Below are 25,005 nucleotides of genomic sequence, written 5' to 3'. Positions count from 1 at the left end.
TAAGTTTTGAAGACTAAGGATACGAAAAATGCTGATAATATATGTTAAAAAAAGCACTTTACAAAGTGATCTATTCAGTATAATTTCCAATTTATCTACAACGTTTTTGAAACCTAAAAAGAAGGGGCACCTGGGTGGCTCAGTCGGTTGAGCAGCCGGCTTCGGCTCAGGTCACGATCTTGCGGTCCGTGAGTTCGAGCCCCGCGTCGGGCTCTGTGCTGACAGCTCAGAGCCTGGAGCCTGTTTCGGGTTCTATGTCTCCCTCTCTCTGACCCTCCCCCGTTCATGCTCTGTCTCTCTCTGTCTCAAAAATAATTTAGCGTTAAAAAAAAAAAAAAAAAAAGAATATGTACCTAAACGTTAATGTTATTTCTGGATGAGTAAAAAAACCTCAAACTTTTTCCATATTCTAATTTCTCTATGATGAAAAAAGTTCATTTTGTAACCAGATGATCGTATGATTTCGTTGTTTTGTTGTTTTTAAAGTTTTTATTTAAAAAAAATTTTTTTGGGGGGGCACCTGGGTGGCTCAGTCGGTTAAGCGTCCGACTTCAGCTCAGGTCATGATCTCGTGGTCCGTGAGTTCGAGCCCTGCATCGGGCTCTGTGCTGACAGCTCAGAGCCTGGAGCCTGTTTCAGATTCTGTGTCTCCCTCTCTCTGGCCCTCCCCTGTTCATGCTCTGTCTCTCCCTGTCTCAAAAATAAATAAAACATTAAAAAAAAATTTTTAAAAAAAATTTTTTTTAAATTTTGAGCGAAAGAGAGTGAGGGAAGGGGGGGGGAGCGGGGAGGAGAGAAAATCCCAAGCAAGCTCAGCACTGTTGGTACAGAGTCCAATGTGGGGCTCAAACTCATGAACCTACGAGATCACGACCTGAGCCGAGATCAAGTGTCAGAGGCTTAACCGACTGAGCCACCCACGTGTCCCTTGTTGTTTTTAAAGGATGTATGCCTGCTGTATAGGATTATGGGAAATGGGCACATTTATCCCCACTCCAGGGATCGATTCGGATCTCTCAGAAAAGGTGGGATTGCATGTGGTCTTTGAAGGGAGACCATAAGCCAATATTCAGAAAGAACAACACATACACCAAGAGAAAGACGCTGGTTAGGAACACGTGCACACATGTGCATCACAGATGAACCGAGCGGCTGGACCAGGTGGGGTGAGTCGGGAGAGCATCAGGGTGAGCTGGGGAGAGCACTGGAAACTTCAGTAAGAGGTTCGGATTTTGCTCTGAACACTGGACAAAATCATTAAAGGTTTTAGATTTGGGGCAAGAGACTCAGATGAGGAGTAGATCTGTGTTTTAGACAGATGGTTCTGGAAAGGAGTGACGAGTAGGGCAAAGGGAAGGCTGGGAAACACTTAGAAGGTATGCTCCTGGTGTCTTCTGTTTTTTCTGGCTGATCCTGAATTTTTCAGACATCTTCCCGAATTTTTCTTGCTTCCTCTCTCCCTTAATTGTTGCGTCCTCCTGAGTACTGTGTACTGTCCCCATGATTCCCCCGCTATACCCACCTTCAGAATGCTGTTGGTTTCAGTCCCGAGCTCCAGCCCGGATCTCTTTCCTTGGCTCAAAGGCTCCAAACCAGTATGTGTTTAATTATGTCCAGTTCACCTTCACCTGCTGACTCCCCAGCCTCCCAGAAATGTCTTTCTTCCCAAGTCTGCTTCTCTCTCTCCTCTATCTAGACCCTGGGCATAGTCTCCATTTCCCCATCCTACCCGTTCCTGAAGACTGAAACTTGGCATGTCCTCACAAAAGACGCAGAAGGACAAATATTGTGTGATTCTACTTAAAAAAGATCCCTAGAATAGTCGAATTCATAGAGACAGAAATTAGAACAGTGGTTGCCAGGGGCTGGGAAGGGAGGGAATGGGGAGTGAGATTTTAATGGGGACAGAGTTTCTGTTTGGGGATGATAAAAAAGGTTGGTGATGGTTGCACAATATTGTAACAGTAATTAGTGCCACTGAATGGTACACTAAAAAATGGTTAAAATGGTCAATTTTATGTTGTGTATATATTACCACAATTAAAAATTTTTTTTAAATAATAAAGCCTGTTTGGCCTGGTTTGAATTAGTTTCTCCCGGTCTTATTTGACAATGGAAGCCTGTATCAAAAGAAAAAGTGTTCTAAAGTGTAACATATATTCGCATCATTTAGATGTTGAAGGAACACGCTTTGGGCAACGTTCCCACATTTTTGGGAACAGAGAAGAGGAATTAAGTTCCTCATTGCCTCACACCCTGTTGGAACTCAATGCATTTCCTTCAGAAATGTTATTAGAAATGGTGATTAGGCTTTTCCTTAGGGCAATTACGGGTCAGCTAGTTTCTGTGCCGACCTAATATCGTTATTTCTATGGGAGAGGGTATTTGGAGCTTTAGCCTGAAAAGGAAATTCTAGAACACTGTTCACTCACATTGGAGAGAGTTTTATTTCGACAGGTCTAAGTGCACAGTCTGCTCGCTTTATATTTTGAAGGATAGGCGGTTCCACCTGTTTTGGGGGTAACTTCCAGTTTCTGGTCACTGTCACCAGTCTGGAGGTGTTGAAACTCAGGTTTGAGCACAGGGAATTGTGTGAGTGAGAGAGGTACCGAAATGGGCAGCTTGGGGCGTTGCATTTCTTCCTCCATTCGCCTCTGTCTCAGGACCCAGACCCATCTGGGTCTGAGGCAGGAAGTACTTTAGAGGCTCCGCCCACTTGAAGGCTTCATGTCTTAAACCCACCTGCCGATCTGAGAATCAGAGCCACACTCAGGTTCCGTTGGCGACCGTGTTGCTCGCTTTCAGGACCACCCTGACCTGGCCTTGTCACTGACTCCTATATCCTGAGATGTTCAGAATTGACATGCTCACCCTCTTCTTTCTGAGCCCCCTTCCTGCCCTGCTTAGATGCCTGACCTTTTGCTTTGGTTGCCTTTCTGAATTTGTTTCGGGAATCCATATAATGCCCCAAGACTGCACATCTCAAGAGGGTGCCCTTGTGCAGTGCACAACCTATGTGGCTGACCATGTCCTAAAGACTCCCAGGTCTTTGTCTATCTACCCTCCTCCCCAGGAACTGGAATCCTGCCCTGAAATTTCAGCATAGGGCCACGTTTCTAATGTCAGCTTATTTCTTTACTTGGAATGTACGTGCTTCTTGTGAAAACTTCCAACCTTATAGAAGTACATTTCCCACAGTCCTCTCTTAGGTAATTGTGATTAAAAATTGGCTATATATATATATATATATATTCTTTTAGGTTTTTTTTTCCCCCTCCCTGTTCAGGTACTAGTAGGCATGTCTGTACTTTTTTCTCATGTGTGTGCACTTGACTGAAACTCTTCCTATTCCTACTATTTTGCAGCTTACTTTTTTTTTCCCACTTAACTATGCATCTGGGACATCTTTCCATTTTGGCAAGTAGAGATCTCTTTCATGATTTAATGTCTGTATTGTATTTCATTATTTGGATGTACCTTGATTTATCTAAGCGGTCCCACTGATGGACAACTGGAGTTTTTCCAGCTTTCTTTCTACTGCATATCATGTAGCCGTGAAGAATCTTAAGCATATAAATCTTTGCACAATTGCATAAGAGCTTCTCTGGAAGAAATTCCTAGGTAGAGTGGCTAGGTCAAACAGTATAAACATCTTAAATTTTAATTGCCGGATCATCTTCCTAACCACCTTGCTCCCCCCAGCAGTGTGGTTCAGGATTTGTTCCCTCCACCTCACCAACACTGGGTAGCCTTTTAAAGCTTTACTAATCTGATAGGTGTTGAGTTTGCATTAAACAATTTTTTTTTTCACTTGTTCCCTCATGGCTAAACTGAGGCGATACCGGTGACCCAAGGTTAAAAGTTTTACGTTTTTCACTTGTTTATGGGCCCGTTTTATTTCATTAGGTTCCCGCCCAGACCTCTACTGACTATACACTTTTATTCTATATTTCAGTCCGTTCTCTCCTTCAGACCACTCCCTGCCTCAAAGCTGCAGAGCGATGCCCAGCCCAGGACTTGCAGTGGGAAAGACTCGGGTCACCCCCTAGCTCCACAGATGGTGTGACCTTTGACACTTTCCTTAACTTCTCTGTGTGCCCCGCCCCCGCCCCATGTCCTCATTTGAAAACTGAGATGCTAATTTGTCTTTCAGGATTAAATGGGGTAATTTTTATGTAAAGCACTTAGCCCTTGCCTCTTCCTGTGTAAATGTTCAGGAAATACTAATCACTGTTATTATTGTTCTAATAAGTTGTGCCCTTTGTTTTCTAACTTAAGCTTTCTGACCAGTAGCAATATTGAGATGGCGAAGGATTTACGGTGCTCAGATATTTACGGTGTTTTATATCTTCCTCTTCCCCTTTCCCATAACCGCCCTGAGCCTCAAGCACTAATGAAGTTGCTTGCCTCTAAATGTCACCCTTGGCAGCATGATTCTGACCAAGCACCTCCGTTCTTTCTTTTTATCGTAACTGAGTTACATGTAATTGGATGTTAAAACCATATGGCTAAAGGTAGCTGCTTACGAATTTTTTATGTTTATTCAGAGGGTTGTGAGGTTTGTGATTTAAAAAAAATTTTTTTAATGTTTATTTATTTTTGAGAGAGAGAGACACACACATACACGCGCGCACACACACACACACACACACACACACACACACACAGAGCGCGATTGGGGGAGGGACAGAGAGAGAGGGAGACACAGAATCCAAAGCAGGCTCCAGGCTCCGAGCTGTCAGCACAGAGCCCAACGCGGAGCTCGAACCCACTGAGGGCAAGATCATGACCTGAGCAGGAGTCAGTTGCTTAACCAATTGAGCCACCCAGGCGCCCCTGTGTTTTGTTTTGTTTCGTTTTGTGTTTTTTTTTTAATTTTTTTTTTTAACGTTTATTTACTTTTGAGACAGACAGAGACAGAACATGAACAGGGGAGGGGCAGAGAGAGAGAGGGAGACACAGAATCTGAAACAGGCTTCAGGCTCTGAGCTGTCAGCACAGAGCCTGACGCGGGGCTCGAACCCACGGACCGTGAGATCATGACCTGAGCTGAAGTCGGACGCTCAACTGACCAAGCCACCCAGGCGCCCCTGTTTCGTTTTGTTTTAATCTAAGCCAACATTTAGAAGTTAGGCCATTAATATAAAAATCGAGATTTCTAGGGGCGCCTGGGTGGCTCAGTCGGTTGAGCGCCGACTTCGGCTCAGGTCATGATCTCGCGGTCCATGAGTTCGAGCCCCGCATCGGGCCCCTGTGCTGACAGCTCAGAGCCCGGAGCCTGTTTCAATTCTGTGTCTCCCTCTCTCTGACCCTCCCCCATTCATGCTCTGTCTCTCTCTGTCTCAAAAATAAATAAACGTTAAAAAAAAAAAATCTAGATTTCTAGCTTTTCTGGAGAAATAGTTTGGAGATGTTGGCAAGCATCCACGAGAGCTGGGTTGCTGCTACCTTCTGTAGACAGGGCATGGGTTCTCCAGGTTTCCAGGCCATGCCGTTTTCTGTCCTCTCCAACCCGTGCAGCTGGGTATCGTTGGTAATTCATCACCACAAGGCCCTGTTGTTTTCGAAACCATAGAGGAATATTTCTTGGTACCCATGTACCAAGGTAAAAATATTAAAACAAGCATATTTCTATGTATAGGCGAGTGATATTCCCAAGTGTTTAATTTGCTGAGGAATTATGTCGTTTTAGCCATGGGTTTCATTCACTGACCCCACCCCACCTGCCAAGGCAATGAACATGTGATTCATGTATGAATCAGTTCTAACAGCCTGCCCCTACAGGGCTTTCTTTCTCACTTTCTCTCCTCCTGTTACCCCAATAGTTCTCAGTCTTAAACTGGACGTTTTTTAAAAATACTCAGGCCTGGGTGTTGGGGTGTTTTACCCTCTGCCTCACTGCTTTCCTAAAGAGCGGAAGAACCTCCTTGGAGGGGTCAAGAGAGGAACGTCTATTGGACTTCTGTCTAGGAGCGTCATCTGTCTTCCTTGGCGTATACTGTCTCTTGGGAACTCCAGGATTCCCCTCAGAACTGCGGGTTGTAAGTTCTGGGATTCTTGGACTCTGAGGTTGCCCTGCCTGGAAGGGCCGATGGGCGAATGAGACTGGCCATGCCCTAGTTCTCATAAAGGAGAGGAGCACTTCCATTCTTTTCTTTCCTGTGTTCTCTTCTTTGTTTGTTTGTTTGTTTGTTTATTTTTTAGTATTTATTTATTTTTGAGAGAGACAGAGACAGAATGCGAGTGGGTTAGGGGCAGAGAGAGAGGGAGACACAGAATCCGAAGCAGGCTCCAGGCTCTGAGCGGTCAGCACAGAGCCCGATGCGGGGCTTTGGACCCACGAGCTATGAGATCATGACCCGAGCCGAAGCCGGACACTCAACCGACTGAGCCATCCAGGCGCCCCTTTCCTGTGTTCTTTTCTCTGGATCCATCCTTTGGTCTCAGAGTAACAACACAGGGCCGGGCTCTGACCGTGGACTTGGGGATGGTGCATCCGTGCCGCGGGTGTGGCTGTAGGCCCTGGCACAGCTCTCCCTGGGCAACAAGAACCTACCAGCTCCAGGTGGTGGAGGCCCATTCACCGGGGCTTGGGATCCACATGGGGGTTGAGGCCAAAGCTTCACCCAGTGGGTATCCGTACTCACTCAACTGGAGCTGCCTCTTGACCCGTTTCCCCCCAAATGTGGTCTAGTTGGGGACCTGGGTGCCACCATCAATCCCGAGTATCCTGGTACTGACCCCTCGCGCCTCCCTGCCAGCACGTACAGAACGAAATACTCCACCTGTGCTCCCAGACAGCCTGTCCTTCCTTTTAGAGTGTTTATATTTTACCATCATTTTTTGTTTACATGTCTGTTTCCCTTACTGGAATCTAAGCTCCCCGATTGCCTGTTACCATATTAATGTCCTCGGTACCCAGGACATAACTGATGTTCCATAAATATTTCCTAAGGGATTTAGGTCTTAAAAATTTTATTGACTTTTGCTATATGAAAAACTTCTCTGGGTGCCGTGGGAATATAAGAAGGTCAAAATGCAGTTTGTATTCTGAAGGAGTTCATTATCCAGTTAATAACCTTCATTTATACATTCAGTTATTCAACATTTCTTTCTTTCTTTCTTTCTTTCTTTCTTTCTTTCTTTCTTTCTTGCTTTCTTGCTTTCTTGCTTTCTTGCTTTCTTGCTTTCTTGCTTTCTTGCTTTCTTGCTTTCTTGCTTTCTTGCTTTCTTTTTTTTTCCTAAGTAATCTCTACACCCAGTGTGGGGCTTGACCTCACAACCCTGAGATCAAGAGTCGGGTGCTGCATTGACCGAGCCGGCCAGGCGCCCCCAGTTCTGCACCATTTCTAAGGTCTGGCTAGCTTGGCCCTGGGGATGTAAAGTTACCGAGGTGTGTAGCCTAGTGTCAAATGGCTTCCAGTCTAGTAGGGGAGACAGATATAAAACACACACGCCATAATGTGAAAGTGCAATGATACAATTTCTAGTAACGGTTACATATATAGAGTAAAACATAAGTAGCTCAAAACCATAAGGGAAGAACTATCACAAAGCAGTGCACGGCTTAGGTGGTTGTTAGGGGGAAATAAAGCTCAACTTTCCTATCGGAGACCAAGGGCCACTTAGAAGTGTCTGCTGGGAATGGGGCTCCACTGTGAAATCAGTGATCCATGGCATGTGGCAGTACAGCAAAGGCCCTGAGATAGCCTGCATTAAAAAACCCATCCAGGGGCCCCGGTGGCTCGGCCGGTTAAGCGTCCAACTCTTGGTCTCAGCTCAGGTCATGGTCTTGAGGTTCGTGAGTTCGAGCCCCGCGTGGGGCTCTGTACGAATGGTGCGGGAGCCTGTGTGGAATTCTGTCTCTGCTCTCTGCTCCTCCCCTGCTTGTGCTCTGTCTCTCTCTGTCTCTCAAAATAAATAAATAAACTAAAAAAAAAAAAAAATTAAAAAAAAAAAAAACCATCCAACTGTGTTTGACTTAGTGTTTCCCACACTCACTTGAAACAGTCACTCACTTGACTGTGGAGCTCTTTTTCCCTCACCATTTTAACATCCTTTGGAACTGTCATTCCTTCAAATCATTGAGGGAAATGCCAATGTAGGTACCATCTGTAATTAGACAGTTGGTGGGTCTTCACGTTTTGGGGGCGCATGGACCTTTTTAGAATTAATGGTGGGGGGGAGGATTGTACACCATCTATGCGTTCCTTGAAGCCTGTCCAAGACCGCTGTCCATGGTCAGGGACGGAAAAGAAGGGCGCAGATCCCAGTAAGAGGGATGCCTGTGGACCAGGACAAAAGAGGCTGGAAAAGATGGTCCTGGATCAATGCCAGTCACTTTGGAAGGGGGTGGGGAGAGGTTGTGCAGGGAGAGGGGGCCACAGCGGAGTCGGGGAGGCCAACTGCGTAAAGGCTGAAATGCCTGGCACAGAACAGCAGTCCTTAATGACCAACTGACTATGAAGGTCAAGGGAGAGCCGAGGCCAAAGATGACTTTACCGACAGAGACTAGCGTTCTAGTAGGATTATTTACAGAAAACAGCAACTTCTTGCGGCTGAAACTTCATTCAACATGTCAAAACCGATGTCGGTGTCGTGTTGAAATGCCCCACCTGGCCTTTATTAACTAGTGCCGAATCTCCCCAAGTGAAAATTCACTGTAAGAACCGAATTCGCCATCTAACTGGGCATCCTACCTTGAACAGTTAAAAATCAGATTGGTCTGACTTCTAATTTTAGAAGGAATCAGGCTGACCTTCATTGCGCTGTTGCTAACTGGAGCCCGTTACCTGGGTGACTAGATTTACAATATGTCAGTATGCAAATACCATCTGCCCAAGAGGAGGAAGGAAGAAAGGCCTTCCTCCTCTGGGGGGTTGTCAGCAGTTCTGGAACTGTCTTCCTCTGGGAATGGGGCGGAGGGCAGAGAAAGAAGAGAAAGGAAAACCAGGGACGACGTGATTTTTCCAGGAGTTTGTGGTTTGCCTTGTGGACAGTCCTATAAGGCACATTATTAGGGGGCGATCTATAGGTGGGGTTGAGATTTTTTTACCTTGCTTCTGGAGGAGTGAGCAGAAAGGGTCATTGATACTACACACCCAGTGTGTCCCCAAACCCTCTGATTCAGATCCATTGCAATAGCTTAATGAAGTCTTTGAATAGATGATTCCGTCCTCCACAGCGCATTTAGGAATCTAATTTCCAATGGATAGGAGCGTATGAGCTAGATAGGGAACCCGCTGCCTTTCTTGGGCGCGCTCTCATGAAGGGTGAACTAGAAGGGGATAGTCCATTTCATTTTCCTGCACGATGGGTTGACTGGGTGAGCCGAAGGGATTTTCTCCCATAGAATCTCTATATTCAGCCCTCGTCCTGTGTGTTGTTCCAGGCTGGGGTTTAGAATCCCATTTGGAAACATTCAAATCCGAAGGCAGGCAACTTCTCTTCCTTTTCGCGAAATAACTGTCACATCAGCCGTCGGCTCCAGAAATGTCTTCCACCCACGCATTTTGTGCGTCCAAATTAGATGGACTCATTAATTTAAATTTTTACTTTAAAATCTCGGGGATTTCTGTGAGTGGGTATGCTTCTTTTAATTGCCGTGTGTCACGATGTGTGTAGGAGGAAGGCTTTCCAGGACGAGGGCTGAGAACCTTAGGCTCCTGGCTTCTAATTTTGTCCCCGCTGCTAACTCCCCCTGTGACCTCTTCTCTCCTTGCTCTCTTCGGTACTGCTGTCTCCCACCTCTTTAAAAAACTCTTCCTAGGGGCGCCTGGGTGGCGCAGTCGGTTAAGCGTCCGACTTCAGCCAGGTCACGATCTCACGGTCCGTGAGTTCGAGCCCCGCGTCGGGCTCTGGGCTGATGGCTCGGAGCCTGGAGCCTGTTTCCGATTCTGTGTCTCCCTCTCTCTCTGCCCCTCCCCCGTTCATGCTCTGTCTCTCTCTGTCCCAAAAACTAAATAAAAAACGTTGAAAAAAAAAAAATTTTAAAAAACTCTTCCTAATATCAACCTGAAACTGTCAGCAGCACGGGAGGGTGAGGAAACTCACGTTCCTTACAGGGTACTTTTTCCAGCCTTATAAATAAATAACCTTTTATCTGGATGCCACACAAGTGGCCGAGGAGATTATGCCAGAGACAGGGGACAGTGAATCCTGGAGCCGGACTCCCTGGGTTCAAATCCCAACTCAACTGCTTCATAGCTTTGGGCAAGTTGTGCAGCCTGTCTGTGCACCAGTTTCCTTATCTGTAAAATGGGGATAAAAATACTTAACCTACCTTGGGGCGCCTGGCTGGTTTAGAAGAGCATGCAACTCTTGATCTCGGGGTTGTGAGTTCAAGCCCCATGTTGGGTGTAGAGATTACTTTGTTTGTTTGTTTGTTTGTTTGTTTGTTTGTTTTGAGAGAGAGGGAGAGAGAGAGAGCAAGCCAAGCGGGGGGCAGAGAAAGCGGGAGAGAGAAATCCCAAGCAGGCTCCACACTTGTAGCGCAGAGCCCGATGCAGGGCTCGAACTCACAAACTGTGAGATCATGACCTGAGCCGAAAGCAAGAGTCGGACGCTTACCTGACTGAGCCACCCCGGCACCTGGGTGTAGGGATTACTTAAACATAAAAATCTTCAAAACAAAACAAAACACAAAACACTTACCTAGCTCAAAGGGTTGTTAAGGATTGAAGACGTATAAACAGTTTAGAACCCTGCTGACCTAGAGAAGTTAGAACAGGGTGGTGGCTTTTATTTTTGTTATTATTTTATATTTTTATTATTTTATTTTATTATTGTTACTTTTTATTATTATTATTATTATTTCTGTTGTGCATCGACAGGGCTCCTGGGAAGAAGTGACATTTTGCTGTGGGCAAGGAAGTGTGTAGGATTTGCTTGTAGGCTGTGACCTCCCCCCCTCTTCTTGCCAAGCTAGTGCCATCTAGGCACAGGTGAAGCCTTTTTTCCCCATGAGACGCCTCCTGGGTAACCGCAGACCCCGCTGCTCTGCTCCATTCCTAACTCCTTCTCCACTTCCCGTCTGTGCCACATAATCAGTAGATTTGGATGTGCTACTGAAGCTTCTAATAGTCTGTTGTGTCCAGTTTAGCTCTCCGTTGGTAATGAAAAGAGGCCATGTGGCTGGATAGTTGCCCATGGTATTTGTCCATTGGATGTGCCCACGTGTAAAATAACGGTGACGGAAGCAAAGAAAACCTTACCCTTCCGTAGCTTACTCTTGGCTTTCGAAGTCACTTGTTTGACTTTTCTTGTTTCTACAAGTAACTTAACACCTGTCACCCAAAAAGTAAGGATGACACGTTATCGGCAGGGATGTAAAATGGGGCGGCTGCTACAGAGAACAGTTTGACGGTTCCTCAACAGGTTAAACACAGAGTTGCCATGTGGCCCAGCCGTTCCACCCCTAGGTGTCTACCCAAGAGAACTGAAGACGTGTGACCTACGTCCACACAAAGGCTGGTACACATTATGTTTATAGCAGCATTATTTATACTAACCCAAAAGTAGAAACAACCCAGATGTCTATCAGCTGAGGAATGAACAAAATGTGGTGTTTCCATGCAATGGAACATTATTTGGTTTAAAAAAAAAAAGGAAGGAAGGAAATACTGATACATACTACGACATGGATGAATCTTAAAAACACGATTCTAGGGGCCCCTGGGGGGGCTTAGTCGTTTGAGCTTCTGACTTTGGCTCGGGTCATGGTCTCGCAGTTCGTGAGTTCAAGCCCCACATCAGGCTCTCTGCTCTCCGCAGCGGAGCCCGTTTCAGAAACTGTCCCTGTCTCTCTTTGTCCCTCCGCTGCTTTCACTCTCCGTCTCTGTCTCTCTCTCAAAAATAAATAAACATTAAAAAAATATTCTAAATTAAAGAAGTAGTCACAAAAGGCCACATGTTGAATGATACCATCGGTATAAAATATCCAGAGTAGGCATATCCCTAGAGACAGAACATACGTTGGTGGTTGATAGGAGCTGGGAGGAGGGAAGGGTGGGGTGTGACTGAAAATGTTCCGGAACTAGATAGCGGTGATAGTTGTACAGCCCTGTGAATGTACTAAAAACCACTGAATTGTGTACTCAAAAAAAAAAAAAGAAAAAAAAAAAAGGTATGAGAAGATCTGTATAATCTATTGCCGAGTTTCAAGTCATTTCCAGGGTTACTTTTTCAAGAGTAGCTGTCACCTGAAATAGAATAAGAAGTGACTTACTTAATTTGCAAGAAAAAAAAAAAAAGAAAAATTAAAATTACCAAGAATGGCTTTTCACCCCAAACCTTTGAATATAAACCATACACATGTGTTATAAGTCAGTTCTCAGGACTCAAACAGTTACTTGTACACCAATGTTTGTAACAGCGTTACTCACAATAATAGCCAAAGGGTGGAAACAACCCAAATATCCATCAGCAGATGTATGGATAAACAAAATGTGGTCTATCCATGCCATGGACTATTAGCCTTAAAAAACAATGAAATTCTGGCACTCGCTACAACATGGATGAACCTTGAAGACATTATGCCCAAGTGAAAGAAGCCGGACACAAAAGGACACACACATGTTGTGTGATTCCACTCATACGAGGTACCTAGAATAGCCAAGTCCATACATAGAGACAGACAGGAGATTAGAGGTCATGGGGGTGGGGGGAGGAGTTGGGAGGGATTGGAAGTTGTTGTCCGATGAGTATGGAGTTTCTTCTTGAGATGATGAAAAAGTCTGGGAATGGGTGGTGGTCGTGGTCGAACAACATCGTGAATGTACTTAACAGCACTGAATTGTACATTTAAAACTAGTTAAAACGATGGGGCGCCTGGGTGGCTCAGTCGGCTAAGCGTCCGACTTCGGCTCAGGTCATGATCTTACAGTTTGTGAGTTCGAGTCCCGTGTCGGGCTCTGTGCTGACAGTTTGGAGCCTGGAGCCTGCTTTGGATTGATTCTGTGTCTCCCTCTCTCTCTGCCCCTCCCCCACTTGTGCTCCGTTTCTCAAAAATGAATAAATGTAAAAAAAATTTTTTTTAAACTGAAAACGGTCGATTTTGGTAATGTATATTTTACCACAGTAAAAAAAAGGGGGGGGGGGTAAGGATCCTATGAAGACCAACACTTCCTGCTCATTTTGTTTGTCACATTCTCTTTGCTGTCAACCCTTTGAAACTGGATACATTCTCTTTCATCCTGGCGTTGCCTTGGGGACTTGTTGGGGGGGGGGCGGGGGTGCCGGAACAAGGATACAGAGAGTCAGAAGGGCCACCGGTTGGCCTCAAAGTTGCTGGTTGATAAACTACCTCTCCAGGTCATAAGTCCAGAATGCAAGAGGAGCTCAGAAGATAGATTTCTTAACGTAGTAATTTCTGAAATTGTACCCGATTTCCTCTGTCTTGCCTATTTCATTCAGTGTCTCAGGAGAGCAGGATTTGACTGCCATTTGCCTTTCTCTATCAGTTATCTGCTTCTTTTAAGCAAGGACGAAACACCCTCAGGCTGCCATTGCCATTAACGAATAGTGCCTTCCCTGCAGCCAGCCAAGTACCCTACAAATGCCGGCTGCCTCTGGGCTACAGGTACCATGAGTGTGCAGCCTGGGGCCTCTCTTCCAAAGCGAGGTGAAGAAAGGTATTGGAACTTTCCAAACTTAGATCCCCGGTTACAACCTGGTCGTAACTCTCCGCATTGCTAGACAGTTCGCAGAGGCAGCTAGCACTTAAGCAAACAAAGGAGTTCGGTGACCTTCAAATGTTATTCTAGGCATGAAGTGGCTTGAATAACTCTTTCAACACAGCGAGAACTCCCATTGTTCAATTGTATATGAAGCAGCAAGTGCTCTTCTTTGCATTCAATTGCGCTTCTGTTCTCAGAAGGTCTCAAAGACACTAAAACTAATTGCTCTCATTCCTGCAAGTCTATTTCAACTTTTAGCCAGTACAACAGCTTCCCTGGATGCTACTGGTCATTTTCCTAAAAGATGGATAGGTGCCACAATAGGTTTCGCAAACAGGAAAGACCCTAATTCTGGAAAGACCCCGTGGCTTGCATAGTAGACGGACCGCTCTCCCTTTGATTATGGGGCCAAAGTTAAGGAGAGGAGCACTGGCAAGGGGGAAGCAAGGAGAAGGTGCAGGATTCATTTCCCAGGACAGTTCTGTCTCAGTCTTTCCCCTTTAGGGCCTTGTGATTGGCTGTGGGTTTATGTTCAGTAGTAAACACAAGTGCCTTGATCGCTTTCCAGAGGTCAGACCCGTCCCCAGACCTCTCCACTTATCTGAGTTGCAGTTGGTTTCTCAGCAAACGGTCTGATAGCTGAGATGGAAGCTTCCGCTTCTTGCAGCTCAAAGCCTTCTGTCTTCACGGCGGAGCTCGTGTGGAAACCCTCCTCTTCGCCAGAGACGAGGTCTGTCTTGTTCCAGTGCCTCCGGGGCCTGGCACACACTGAGTGCTTGTTCAGTGCACAAGCCAGGACGGACAAGGCTCTCCAGAACCAAGGCTTGTCCCCACAACCACGGTATGGAGAAATCTCGCACTCTGCCGTGAAGGCCAGCTACCCCTGTGGCCTTGAGTTCTAGCATGTCCTATCTTTGGTTCTTCATGGCAGTCAATAATGACTAATTCGTTCAGCTTCATATATATACACACACACACACACACACACATATATATATATTTAAAATTTTTTTTAATGTTTATTTATTTTTGAGAGAGAGAGAGAGAGAGAGAGAGAAAGAGAGACAGAGCTCGAGAGGGGAAGGGCCAGAGAGAGAGGGAGACACAGAATCTGAAGCAGGCTCCAGGCTCCGAGCTGTGAGCTGTCAGCACAGAGCCCGATGCGGGGCTTGAACTCACGAACCATGAGATCATGACTTGAGCCGAAGTTGGACGCTTAATGGACTGGACCACCCAGGTGTGTGTATATACATATATATATATATATATATATATATGTATATACACACACATATACACATATATATATACACACACACCTATGTATGTGTGTGTGTATATATATATATACCTATGTATGTGTGTTTGTGTGTGTGTATATATATATATACATAGATATATGTGTATATATACATATATATATGTGGAACCCATATACATACATATATATGTACATATAGATACATATATCTATGTATCTATATGTATGTGTACATATAGATACATATATCTATGTATCTATATGTATGTGTACATATAGATACATATATCTATGTATCTATATGTATGTGTACATATAGATACATATATCTATGTATCTATATGTATGTGTATGTATACATATATGTATGTATGTATATACATAGATACATATATCTATGTATGTATATATATCTATGTATATATATATACACACACACACACATATATATAATATTAACATATTTTTAATGTTTATTTATTTTTGAGAAAGCGAGAGAGAGAGCAAGGAGGGGCAGGGAAAGAGAGGGAGACAGAATCCCAAGCAGGCTCCATGCTGTCAGCACAGAGCCCGACGCGGGGCTTGAACCCACGAACCAGGAGATCGTGACCAGAGCTGAAACCAAGAGTCGGACGCTTAACCGACTGAGCCACCCAGGTGCCCCAGCTTCTCATTTATAAACACGAGGGGATGACCCCTCCTGCTCGAGCTGATGCAAAGTGGCCGATAGATGCTGCACCTTACCAGTTTGGCTATTCAGTATTGGCATCAAATGAATTCTTGGGGCTAGAATACCACCCCAAAGGCGAGCCAGTGTTGGAAGGGGCAGATCAAATGTGCACTCTTGCTTTTTCCTGCACTGTGAAGAATGTAGTTACCTTCCCTTACGGGGTCAGGTAGATTACGCCGAGCGTCCTGGAAATGATTTGCAGTCTTGTGGCAGCCACGGGTTGCAGACTTCTGCTTGCACCAGCATAAAGCCTATCCTGAGCCCGTCCCTTGGCGTTAAATTGCTCTATTTCTATTCAGTTGGGTCCAAAACTTAGGACGGGTTAAGCATCGGTGTATGATGCTATTTCTCTGAGTTCGTCACAAAAGATTTTTTTTTTTTTGAATTAAAGTCCATCACCCAGCTCCTTCTTAAATCTTTTTATCAGCTTTTTCATTCCTGCACCCTGGCATAATGACACAGGTATTCCGTAAGCAAGACACCTCAGAGGGCTGCTTATAAAAATCCAGGAGGAAAGATAAATATGCGATGATGCACTGATATCTTGAAAATATGAGCTGCAAGTTTGTATTTTCCTTGTGGGATCGGATATTGGTTTTCGTGGTTTATTGACCTGGCAGGGAGATCTGACGAAACACCGGAGAACCTTACACCTTTGTTTTTTGTTTTTTTTTGAAACCTCCTTGTCTGCTTGGAGAAATCTGGACATTGAATCACGGAGTCAGAAAGACTAAGGGGTTGGCAGCCGTGTCCTTGTGGAACCCAAGTCAGATTCAGCCCTTGGTAGCAAAAGCACGCACTACCTTTCCAAAAGGAAAGGATTTGGAATTGGTCTTGCTGTAGAGTTGCTCTCAGTCGGAGCCCCAGGCTGACTAGCAGATGGAGGGGGAGGGTCATGAAATGAGATGGTCCTTTCTCAATAAGGAGCTGGTGTTTTCATGGACGCATGTTAGGGATGGGGGGATCAGCATGCATTTTGTATTTAATCATTCTTTCTGGACTGCCAGGGTCTTTGCAAGTCGTCATAGTCAAACCGTGTTACTTGGGAGCATCGTTACTGTGAACCCTCCAGAATGCCAATATCAAGGACTTTTAACTCAGGGCACCTGGGTGGCTCAGTCGGTTAAGCGGCCAACTTCATCTCACGGTTCATGAGTTGGAGCCCCAGGTCAGGCTCTGTGCCGACAGCTTAGAGCCCGGAACCAGCTTCAGATTGTGTGTGTGTGTGTGTGTGTGTGTGTGTGTGTGTGTGTGTGTGTGTCTGTCTCTCTGTGCCCCTCCCCTGTTCATGCTCTGTCTCTCTCTCTCTCTCAAAAATAAATAAACATTAAAAAATAACAATGATAAAGACATTTAACTCTAGGCCATCACGAGCCAGACAAGTAACCAGCAGGGCAGGAATCGGGCATTCATGCAACATTGTCTCTGAGAGAAGTCCTTTGCTAAAGTTCTCCCGTTGGCGCAGCCCAGCACCCTCAAATTAGCGTCCAAACCAAAGATCCATCAAATGTAAAAGTCCCTGTCCTTAAATATTTTTTTTTTCATAGTGAAAAAGACAGACTCTCTGTTAGATGGCCACCGTGAGGTAGGAAGCAGGTGGGAGCCACACTCGCTGAAGAATGACACGTTCCCAGGCTTTTTTGAGAATTGGGATGAGGGGGGCACCTGGGTGGCTCAGTCGGTTCAGTGTGCAACTCTTGATTTCCACTCAGGTCATGGTCTCTTGGGTCGTGGATTCGAGCCGGGTGTCGTGCTCTGTGCTGATGGGGCTGAGCCTGCTTTGGATCCTCTGTCTCCCTCACGCTGTCCTTCCCACGCTCACACATGCGCTCACTCTCTTTCTCAAGAGATAAACATTAGGGGCGCCTGGGTGGCTCAGTCAGTTGAGCGTCCGACTTCCGCTCAGGTCATGATCTCACAGTCTGTGAGTTGGAGCCCCGCCTCGGGCTCTGGGCTGATGGCTCAGAGCCTGGAGCCTGCTTCCGATTCTGTATCTCCCCCTCTCTCTGCCCCTTCCCTGCTCATGCTCTGTCTCTCTCTGTCTCAAAAATAAATAAAAACATTAAGAAAAAAGAATTTTTTTAAAAAAAGATAAAACATTAAAAAGGAAAAGGGCGGGGGGGTGGCATATAGGTGATGGGGATGAAGAGGTGTACTTGTGATGAGCACCGGGTGACACACTGAAGTGTTGAATCACTCTGTTGTATACCTGGAGCTAATATTACACTACGCGAACTAACTGGAATCTAAATTAAGACATTTAAAGGAAAAGGATTGTCATGGAATAGACCTCACATACAATTCACCGTCTTGACCATTTTTTTATTGTTTTTTATTTATTTATTTATTTATTTATTTAATTTTTTTTTAACATTTATTTATTTTTGAGACAGAGAGACAGAGCACGAACGGGGGAGGGTCAGAGAGAGAGGGAGACACAGAATCGGAAACAGGCTCCAGGCTCTGAGCAGTCAGCACAGAGCCCGACGCGGGGCTTGAACTCACATACCGCGAGATCGTGACCTGAGCTGAAGCCGGACGTTTAACCGACTGAGCCACCCAGGCGCCCCCGTCTTGACCATTTTTTAAGGGTATGGTTCAGTGGCACTGAGTGCACTCACAGGGCTGTGCGACCATCACCACCGTCTGTCTCCAGGACGGTTCCGTCTTCCCATTACACACTGACTTCCCATCCTCCCTTGCAACTGCCATCCTACTTTCTGTCCCTGTGAAGCTGACTACTTTGTAAGTGGAAGTTCCCAGGCTTTTTTATATTTGGGAAGTGTTCGATCTGACGACCATCTAAGAAGATTTTTACAGAAAGAAGAGCTCGTCTTGGGCAAAGGGTCCGATCTTCTTTGGTTTTTGCGTCGTACGGGCGTGTGGCAATGCCCTGTTCTCATGCGTGTCCCTTACAGAGCCGTGGCATAACAGGGAAATGGGCAAAACAGATCTCAAGACCCAGCCAGATGCATTGCCCAACAGAAGGAGCAGTAACTACGGCGGTCTGGGTACAGTTTTACATTTTACAAGGCATTTTAATTTGTAAGTTTCTTCTCACTTGATTCTCACCATGGCCCGTGAGGTATTTTGGTAGTCCCATTCTAATGATAAGAAACTGTGGCTCAGATAAGTAAATTGTCCAAGGTTACAAAGCTAATCAAAGGCAAAATCAGGACTTCAGCTCCGGGTTTCGATTTTAAAACCCCAGTGCTTTCCACCATAGCATGCGGTGAGCAATTATCACCTCTCTAGAGGTCCAGGTAATCGCCAGTCCTCAGAAAAGGGAACCTTCGGGGCACCTGGGTGGCTCAGTCGGTTGGGCATCTGACTTCAGCTCGGGTCATGATCTCACAACTTATGAGCTCGTGCTCCACGTCTGGCTCTGGAGCCTGCTTTGGATTCTGGTTCTCTCTCTCTCTCTCTCTCTCTCTCTCTATCAAAAATAAACACTAAAAAAAAAAAAAAAAAAGAAAAGGGAAGCTTCTCCAAATGTATCCCTAAGTGTCCGTGTTCTACTTTGTTAGCTTGGAAATGCATGGAAACGCTTTCCTGACCAGCTAGCCTCAACGAATCTTAGTGCAGCCTAATGGCTTGAGCCTCAGACCCCATTGATCTAGATCAGGGTCTAGACCAGCACGTCCAACAGAGATATGTGAGCCACAAATGCAAGCTGCAGTGGTTTCAATTGAAAGTGGTTTAAAATTTTTCTAGTAGCCACATGAAAGTGAGAAGAAACAGGTGAAGTTCATTTTGAGAATGGATTTCAGTTACCCAGTATATCCAAACCACTATCATTTCAATATGTAATCAACATAGAAATTAGGGGTAAAAACATTTGTTGTTGTTGTTGTTACCAAGTCCGCAAAATCCAGTGTGCATTTATACTTACAGCAATCCCAAGTCAGATGCTAAATTTTCATCGGTGGCATCTGATCTGAATTTAAATTTCATAAAAATTTCCAGTTGAAAAAGTAGATTCACATGCCCAAGGTGTTTCGACCTTGTGTAAAAGTTTTCTAATAGCTGAATCAAGTGTCAGTTTGAGTTTTTTTTTTTAACACTTATTTATTTATTTATTTATTTATTTTAATTTTTTTTTTTTTCAACATTTTTTATTTATTTTTGGGACAGAGAGAGACAGAGCATGAACGGGGGAGGGGCAGAGAGAGAGGGAGACACAGAATCGGAAACAGGCTCCAGGCTCCGAGCCATCAGCCCAGAGCCTGACGCGGGGCTCGAACTCACGGACCGCGAGATCGTGACCTGGCTGAAGTCGGACGCTTAACCGACTGCGCCACCCAGGCGCCCCTTAATTTTTTTTTTTTAACGTTTATTTATTTTTGGGACAGAGAGAGACAGAGCATGAACGGGGGAGGGGCAAAGAGAGAGGGAGACACAGAATCGGAAGCAGGCTCCAGGCTCTGAGCCATCAGCCCAGAGCCCGACGCGGGGCTCGAACTCACGGACCGTGAGATCGTGACCTGGCTGAAGTCGGACGCTTAACCGACTGAGCCACCCAGGCGCCCCAACACTTATTTATTTTTGAGAGACAGAGCGTGAGCAGGGGAGGGGCAGAGAGCGAGAGGGAGACACAGAATCCGAAACAGGCTCCAGGCTCTGAGCTGTCAGCAAAGAACCTTACGCGGGGCTCGAACTCACAGTCTGTGAGATCATGAGCTGAGCCGAAGTCAGACGCTTAACTGACTGAGCCACCCAGGCGCCCCTGTCAGTTTTAAATTTCTATTTATTTATTTTTATTTATTTATTTATTTATTTATATTTATATTTTTATTTATTTATTTTTTTTAGAGTCAGACAGTAAATATTTTCAACTTTGCCAGGCCATGCAGTCTGTGTTGAAAGTACTCAATGCTACTGCTGTGCGGCAAAAGCCACAGAATGAACGAGTAGTGCCGTGTTCCATTAAAACTGTATTTAACAACAACCACAACCACAACCACAACCACAGCTTCATTTAACAAACAAGAAACAGCCCACACGGTTTGCCGACCGCTGGTCCAGAACATTGTCCCGGTGCCTTAGCTGTGCTATGGATTACAGAAAACAGTCAGCTCTAGACCCTAGTTTTCCGAGGCGGTGAAAAGCTAGACTCATTGTATCTCCCTTCCTGTGTGCAATTACAATTTTGGCACCACTTGGTGTGAAGCTCTCAGGGCACCTGAAGATAAAACATCTCAGACTCTCTTTTCGGCGGGCTCTTTGCACATCATAGGGCAGTTGCTTCGAGGTCCATGTGTTGAGAGTGGAGAAAGCTGGAAGCATTTTGACAGAGCATTTACAGTGATGTGAATCCCGTGGGAAAGTCCCAAGAATGCCAAATTGTATCACCCCCTGCTCGTTCCTCTTTCCACACTGCCAGAGCGGAGACAGGCAGGAATTGTGCCCATTTCACAGCTGGAAAAACTACATGGTATCATGTTAAGTCAGAGGGCCAGACGTTTCCCCGTGGTTATGTGGTTATGTGGCATTCATCAATTTTAGTGGTAAAGGCAAAAGCACGTGTAAATTCTGATTCCTGGGCTGGGGCTTTGATGTCCTGAGTCATATCTTTGGGGAATAACTCCATTCAGAATGGGTCATGTGTATTACAAAGGGTTGCCCCACTTTTCACATCTTGATATTTAGGAATGGTATTGAGACCAATGGAGGAAGAGAAAGGGGACAGGAAGGGATGAGACAGGGATTGGTTGGAAGATGACAGCCACTTGGTTGGTGCTTTAGGGTGGGGATATATGAGAGCCTGGCCTCGCAGAGATCTCTGAAGTGCAGCACTGGTGGTGGGGGGTGGTGGGGGGTGGGGGTGCAATGTAGTGAAAAATCATAGCTCGGGGTTCTCCTGAGCCTAAAACTTTGGGTCCAGTAATTCTGGCAAGGAGGACATTTCAGGTGTTGGTGGTGCTCAGTTAATAAACTATATACCCAGAGGTTCTGGCTCGGGGTCACCTTTTCTAAAATCAAGATTTGAGGTCGAACTATATTGAGTCACTTGACTGTGCCCAGTCGGAGAGTTTGCAATAGGACAGACTGAGAAAAACCCTTGGCTTCCCCAGACACGTTTGTGCCTTTTCTATTTTTTTATTTAAAAAAAATTTTTTTTTAACATTTATTTATTTTTGAGACAGAGAGAGACAGAGAATGAACAGGGGAGGGGCAGAGAGAGAGGGAGACACAGAATCTGAAACAGGCTCCAGGCTCTGAGCTGTCAGCACAGAGCCCGACGCGGGGCTCGAACCCACGGACCATGAGATCAGGACCTGAGCCGAAGTCGGACGCTCAACCGACCGAGCCACCCAGGCGCCCCACGTTTGTGCCTTTTCTTAAACTGTGCAGCTCTATCAAACTTGTGGCACTGTGTGCAAGTGGGAAGGATCTGAATCCCCATGATTTTTTTGTTTTTTTTTTGACAATAGAGATCATTATTTGGGGTAGCTGTTCCGATGACGGCTCACACGGAGGCTCAGCCCTGCAGCACAGAGCTGTCTGGAATCGTGATTGCCTGTAATGATGATTACCCAGACTCTGGAGTTAGAACAATAGATCTTACGAAGTTGGAGCTTACTTCCTCCACAAGTCCGTATGTGAGCACAGTTTAAACAACCTGGGTCTTTCACATGGTATCAGGCTTTGGTTATTCGGCTTCTGAAATAGCAAAGTTCAGAAGCGATGGAACTCATCCATCACTTCTTCCAAAATCATGGTGAGGCCCAGGTGTGTTAAAGCAATTCACCTGTCAGAGAAACAAAGGCTGAAGGTGGGTAAAGAAGAAACAGTAGACCTGTGGTCATGTCCCAGCTCTGCCACCTAGAAGCCACATGGCCCCGGAGAAAGTCAACCCTCTCTCAAGACTCAGTTTCCTAATTTGGAAGTCATCGTGAGCATGAAGTGATCGGATCTATTATCAGTTCACTGGCTTTAAAAGTCTTAAGAGTGCTTCTGAATCTTTGGATTTGCAGCCTTCATTTGACAAAGTTTGTTTGGAGACAGTGATGAGGAAGGTGGTATTTTCACTAAACTAGGGATGGAGCCTTGCAAAAAAATGGTATTCAGGAGGAAAGAAAAGACGGGTCCCCTAAAGATGGAACATTTTGGCTTCAGTACCATCAGGTACCCCATAAGTGCTGTGAATGCCTTCGCCGAATTTGCCCCAGTGGCTCTCAGCATTCAGTGTGCATCCGAGCCCGGTCCCCAACTGCCTCTTCCCCAAGGGTCTGGATGTCAAAGCACTGGAATGGCCTGGGATCCAACATTTTGAGGAATATGTCTGCCGACTTTGAGATCGATGGTTCAGGGACCATCTGTCCTACCCTCTACCGCGTCACTGAGAAACTGCTCGGTGCATGTGTCTGTGAGTTAATTTGTGGCTTTAAAAACAACGGCAAAACCTGTGCTTCTGGATGGCCCAGCTCAGACGGTCACAACCAGCAGAGCAGGCCTGATTTGCTTGGGAGGGAAAGGAGCGACAGCCGCAGAACCCTTGGCCATCTCCGCGTCTGGCCTTGAGTGTCCCGCCACCCCCAGTAATGTCACCTACTGCATCCAGCGTCTGTCGGTCGCCCCCAGACTGACGTTATCTTAGTGAGCTAAGGCTGGTGTCTGCCCCGCAGTGGCTCGTTCAGGAGCCGCTGGAATGATCAATGAGGCTGAGCAGACGGGCCCTTCTCTGGCCACTGGTGAATCAGCTGCCGGCCGCCTCGGCCCGTTCCCGTCTCCACAGAGCAGAAGCGCTTGAACCAGGGACGGCTCTTCTGTGTCAGGCATTGTCCTTAATGCCATGCATTCTTCACATGTGAGTGGGCTGGAGCTCCTGAAGACATGCGCCTTCTGCCAGACCCCTCCCCCACCCCCAACTAAAGCCCTTGGTGGCCTTTGGTTTTTGTTTTTACTTTAAAAAGTTTATTTATTTATTGTGTGAGAGAGAGAGAGCACAAGCTGGGGAGGGACCGAGAGAAAGCGAGAGAATCCCAGGCAGGCTCCGCACAGCCAGCGCAGAACCTGGCACGCGGCTCGAACCCACCAACCGCGAGCCCAAGTTGGACGCTTAACCGACTGACCCACCCAGGCGCCCCTTTACCGTCTTCCTTCTTGAAAGAGCCGTAGTTAGTCTTTATGAGCAAAAGTAAGAGCCAGAGTTACTAAGGGGAAGCCAGGTCAAACTTCTGATTGAAAATAAACTCAAAGATTGATTTTATCTTTGATGTTTCTCTCTCCCCTTCCTGTGTTTCTCCTCAGCACCCCCTCTTCCCCCCGGGTGTGCACAGCACGTGCACGCATGTACGCACATACACGCTCATGTGAAAAGCATTTTAAGTGCGGATCATCCTGGGGAGGCGTATGGCACAGAATCGTGGCACTGCCCTTTGAGGAGACCCAGCCTGCCGTTCCCATTGTCATGGTTACTGGCCTGGCCCCCAGGGCTGGTCTCAGACCAGAGGCTTTCAGCTCTTCTTCACACTCCCCTCCCTGCACCTGCCTCACAGCAAAAGAGGGACCTTCGGAGGTGTGTGTCTTCTCAGCCTTAGAATTGACCGCACTGTTGATTTGTCCGATTCATCTGCCCCCTTAATTTAAAATCTGTTTCTCTCTCTTAGGCACACAGATAGGAGACCTACAGCCCTGCCAGCCTGGGCTCTTTGGGGAACAACCCAGAACAACCCACCATTATTTTGCTACAGACCCAAGCCCCTTTTCCCCATCCCAGGGGCCTTGATGATAGTGACACAGTGTGTGTTGTTTTCACACCAAATCTGCCCGAAGGACCACAGCATCCTGTCTCCTGGCTCTGAGCAGACATCCTTTTTGCAAAAGGCATTTGACCCCCTCCTCTCTCTCTCTCTTCTCCATCAAATTAGTTTTGCCATGTGGAAAGTACACAGGGGGAAGAAATGCCTGTTGGCCCTGGGGTTTTCAGAGAGGCAGGAAGGAGAGTGGAACAGTTGACAAATGCAGACAGGGCAGAGAATGTTCCCATTGTATGTTGCTCCTTATCATTTTCCTGTAAGTACACGTGGCTTCTGGGAACCTCAGGCTGGAAGGCTCCACACTGTGGGTGCAATTGGATAAGAAAGAGTTAAAGACTCTGTAGATTCGCCTCTTTGCGGATCAGTCCGTAGAATACACGTTCCATTCTTGGTGGGGCTCCATCATCTGGAGTTGGCTAAAGCTTCAAGGTGATTCTCATGTCCAGCCACTCTTGAGAACTGCAGATCTAGGGGACAGAGAACTCCAGGAGAGTTTGAGACAGATGACGGAAGAGATAGGTGACATCAAGTCCACTTCTGCCCAGCAATGCAGTTAATTAGGCAGAGAAGGGACAG

At 46.1% G+C, this 25,005-nt stretch overlaps 2 protein-coding genes across 4 annotated transcripts in view; both read left to right on the top strand.

The window, feature by feature from the left end:
- Positions 1-25,005, top strand: part of LOC131496951 (leucine-rich repeat-containing protein 37A3-like) — a 220,111-nt gene that overhangs the window by 122,166 nt on the left and 72,940 nt on the right. The window lies entirely within an intron of this gene.
- The window catches only part of LOC131497273 (cytoplasmic phosphatidylinositol transfer protein 1-like), a 196,878-nt gene that overhangs the window by 128,024 nt on the left and 43,849 nt on the right, over positions 1-25,005 (top strand). The window contains exon 1 of one of the 3 annotated variants that reach the window (XM_058703453.1): positions 23,633-24,188. The exons of the other annotated variants lie outside the window; for them this stretch is intronic. Within the exon in view, the coding sequence (XP_058559436.1) occupies positions 23,886-24,188 (303 nt within the window). The 5' untranslated portion in view covers positions 23,633-23,885. Of the gene's footprint in view, positions 1-23,632; positions 24,189-25,005 lie in introns of those variants that run through there. 3 annotated transcript variants of the gene reach the window in all.

This window comes from Neofelis nebulosa, chromosome 16 (assembly GCF_028018385.1).
Source record: "Neofelis nebulosa isolate mNeoNeb1 chromosome 16, mNeoNeb1.pri, whole genome shotgun sequence".
In the NCBI taxonomy this organism is placed as follows: Eukaryota; Metazoa; Chordata; class Mammalia; order Carnivora; family Felidae; genus Neofelis; species Neofelis nebulosa.
Note: the sequence above shows the minus strand (reverse complement) of the source record. Positions and strands in the feature narration are given on the sequence as shown.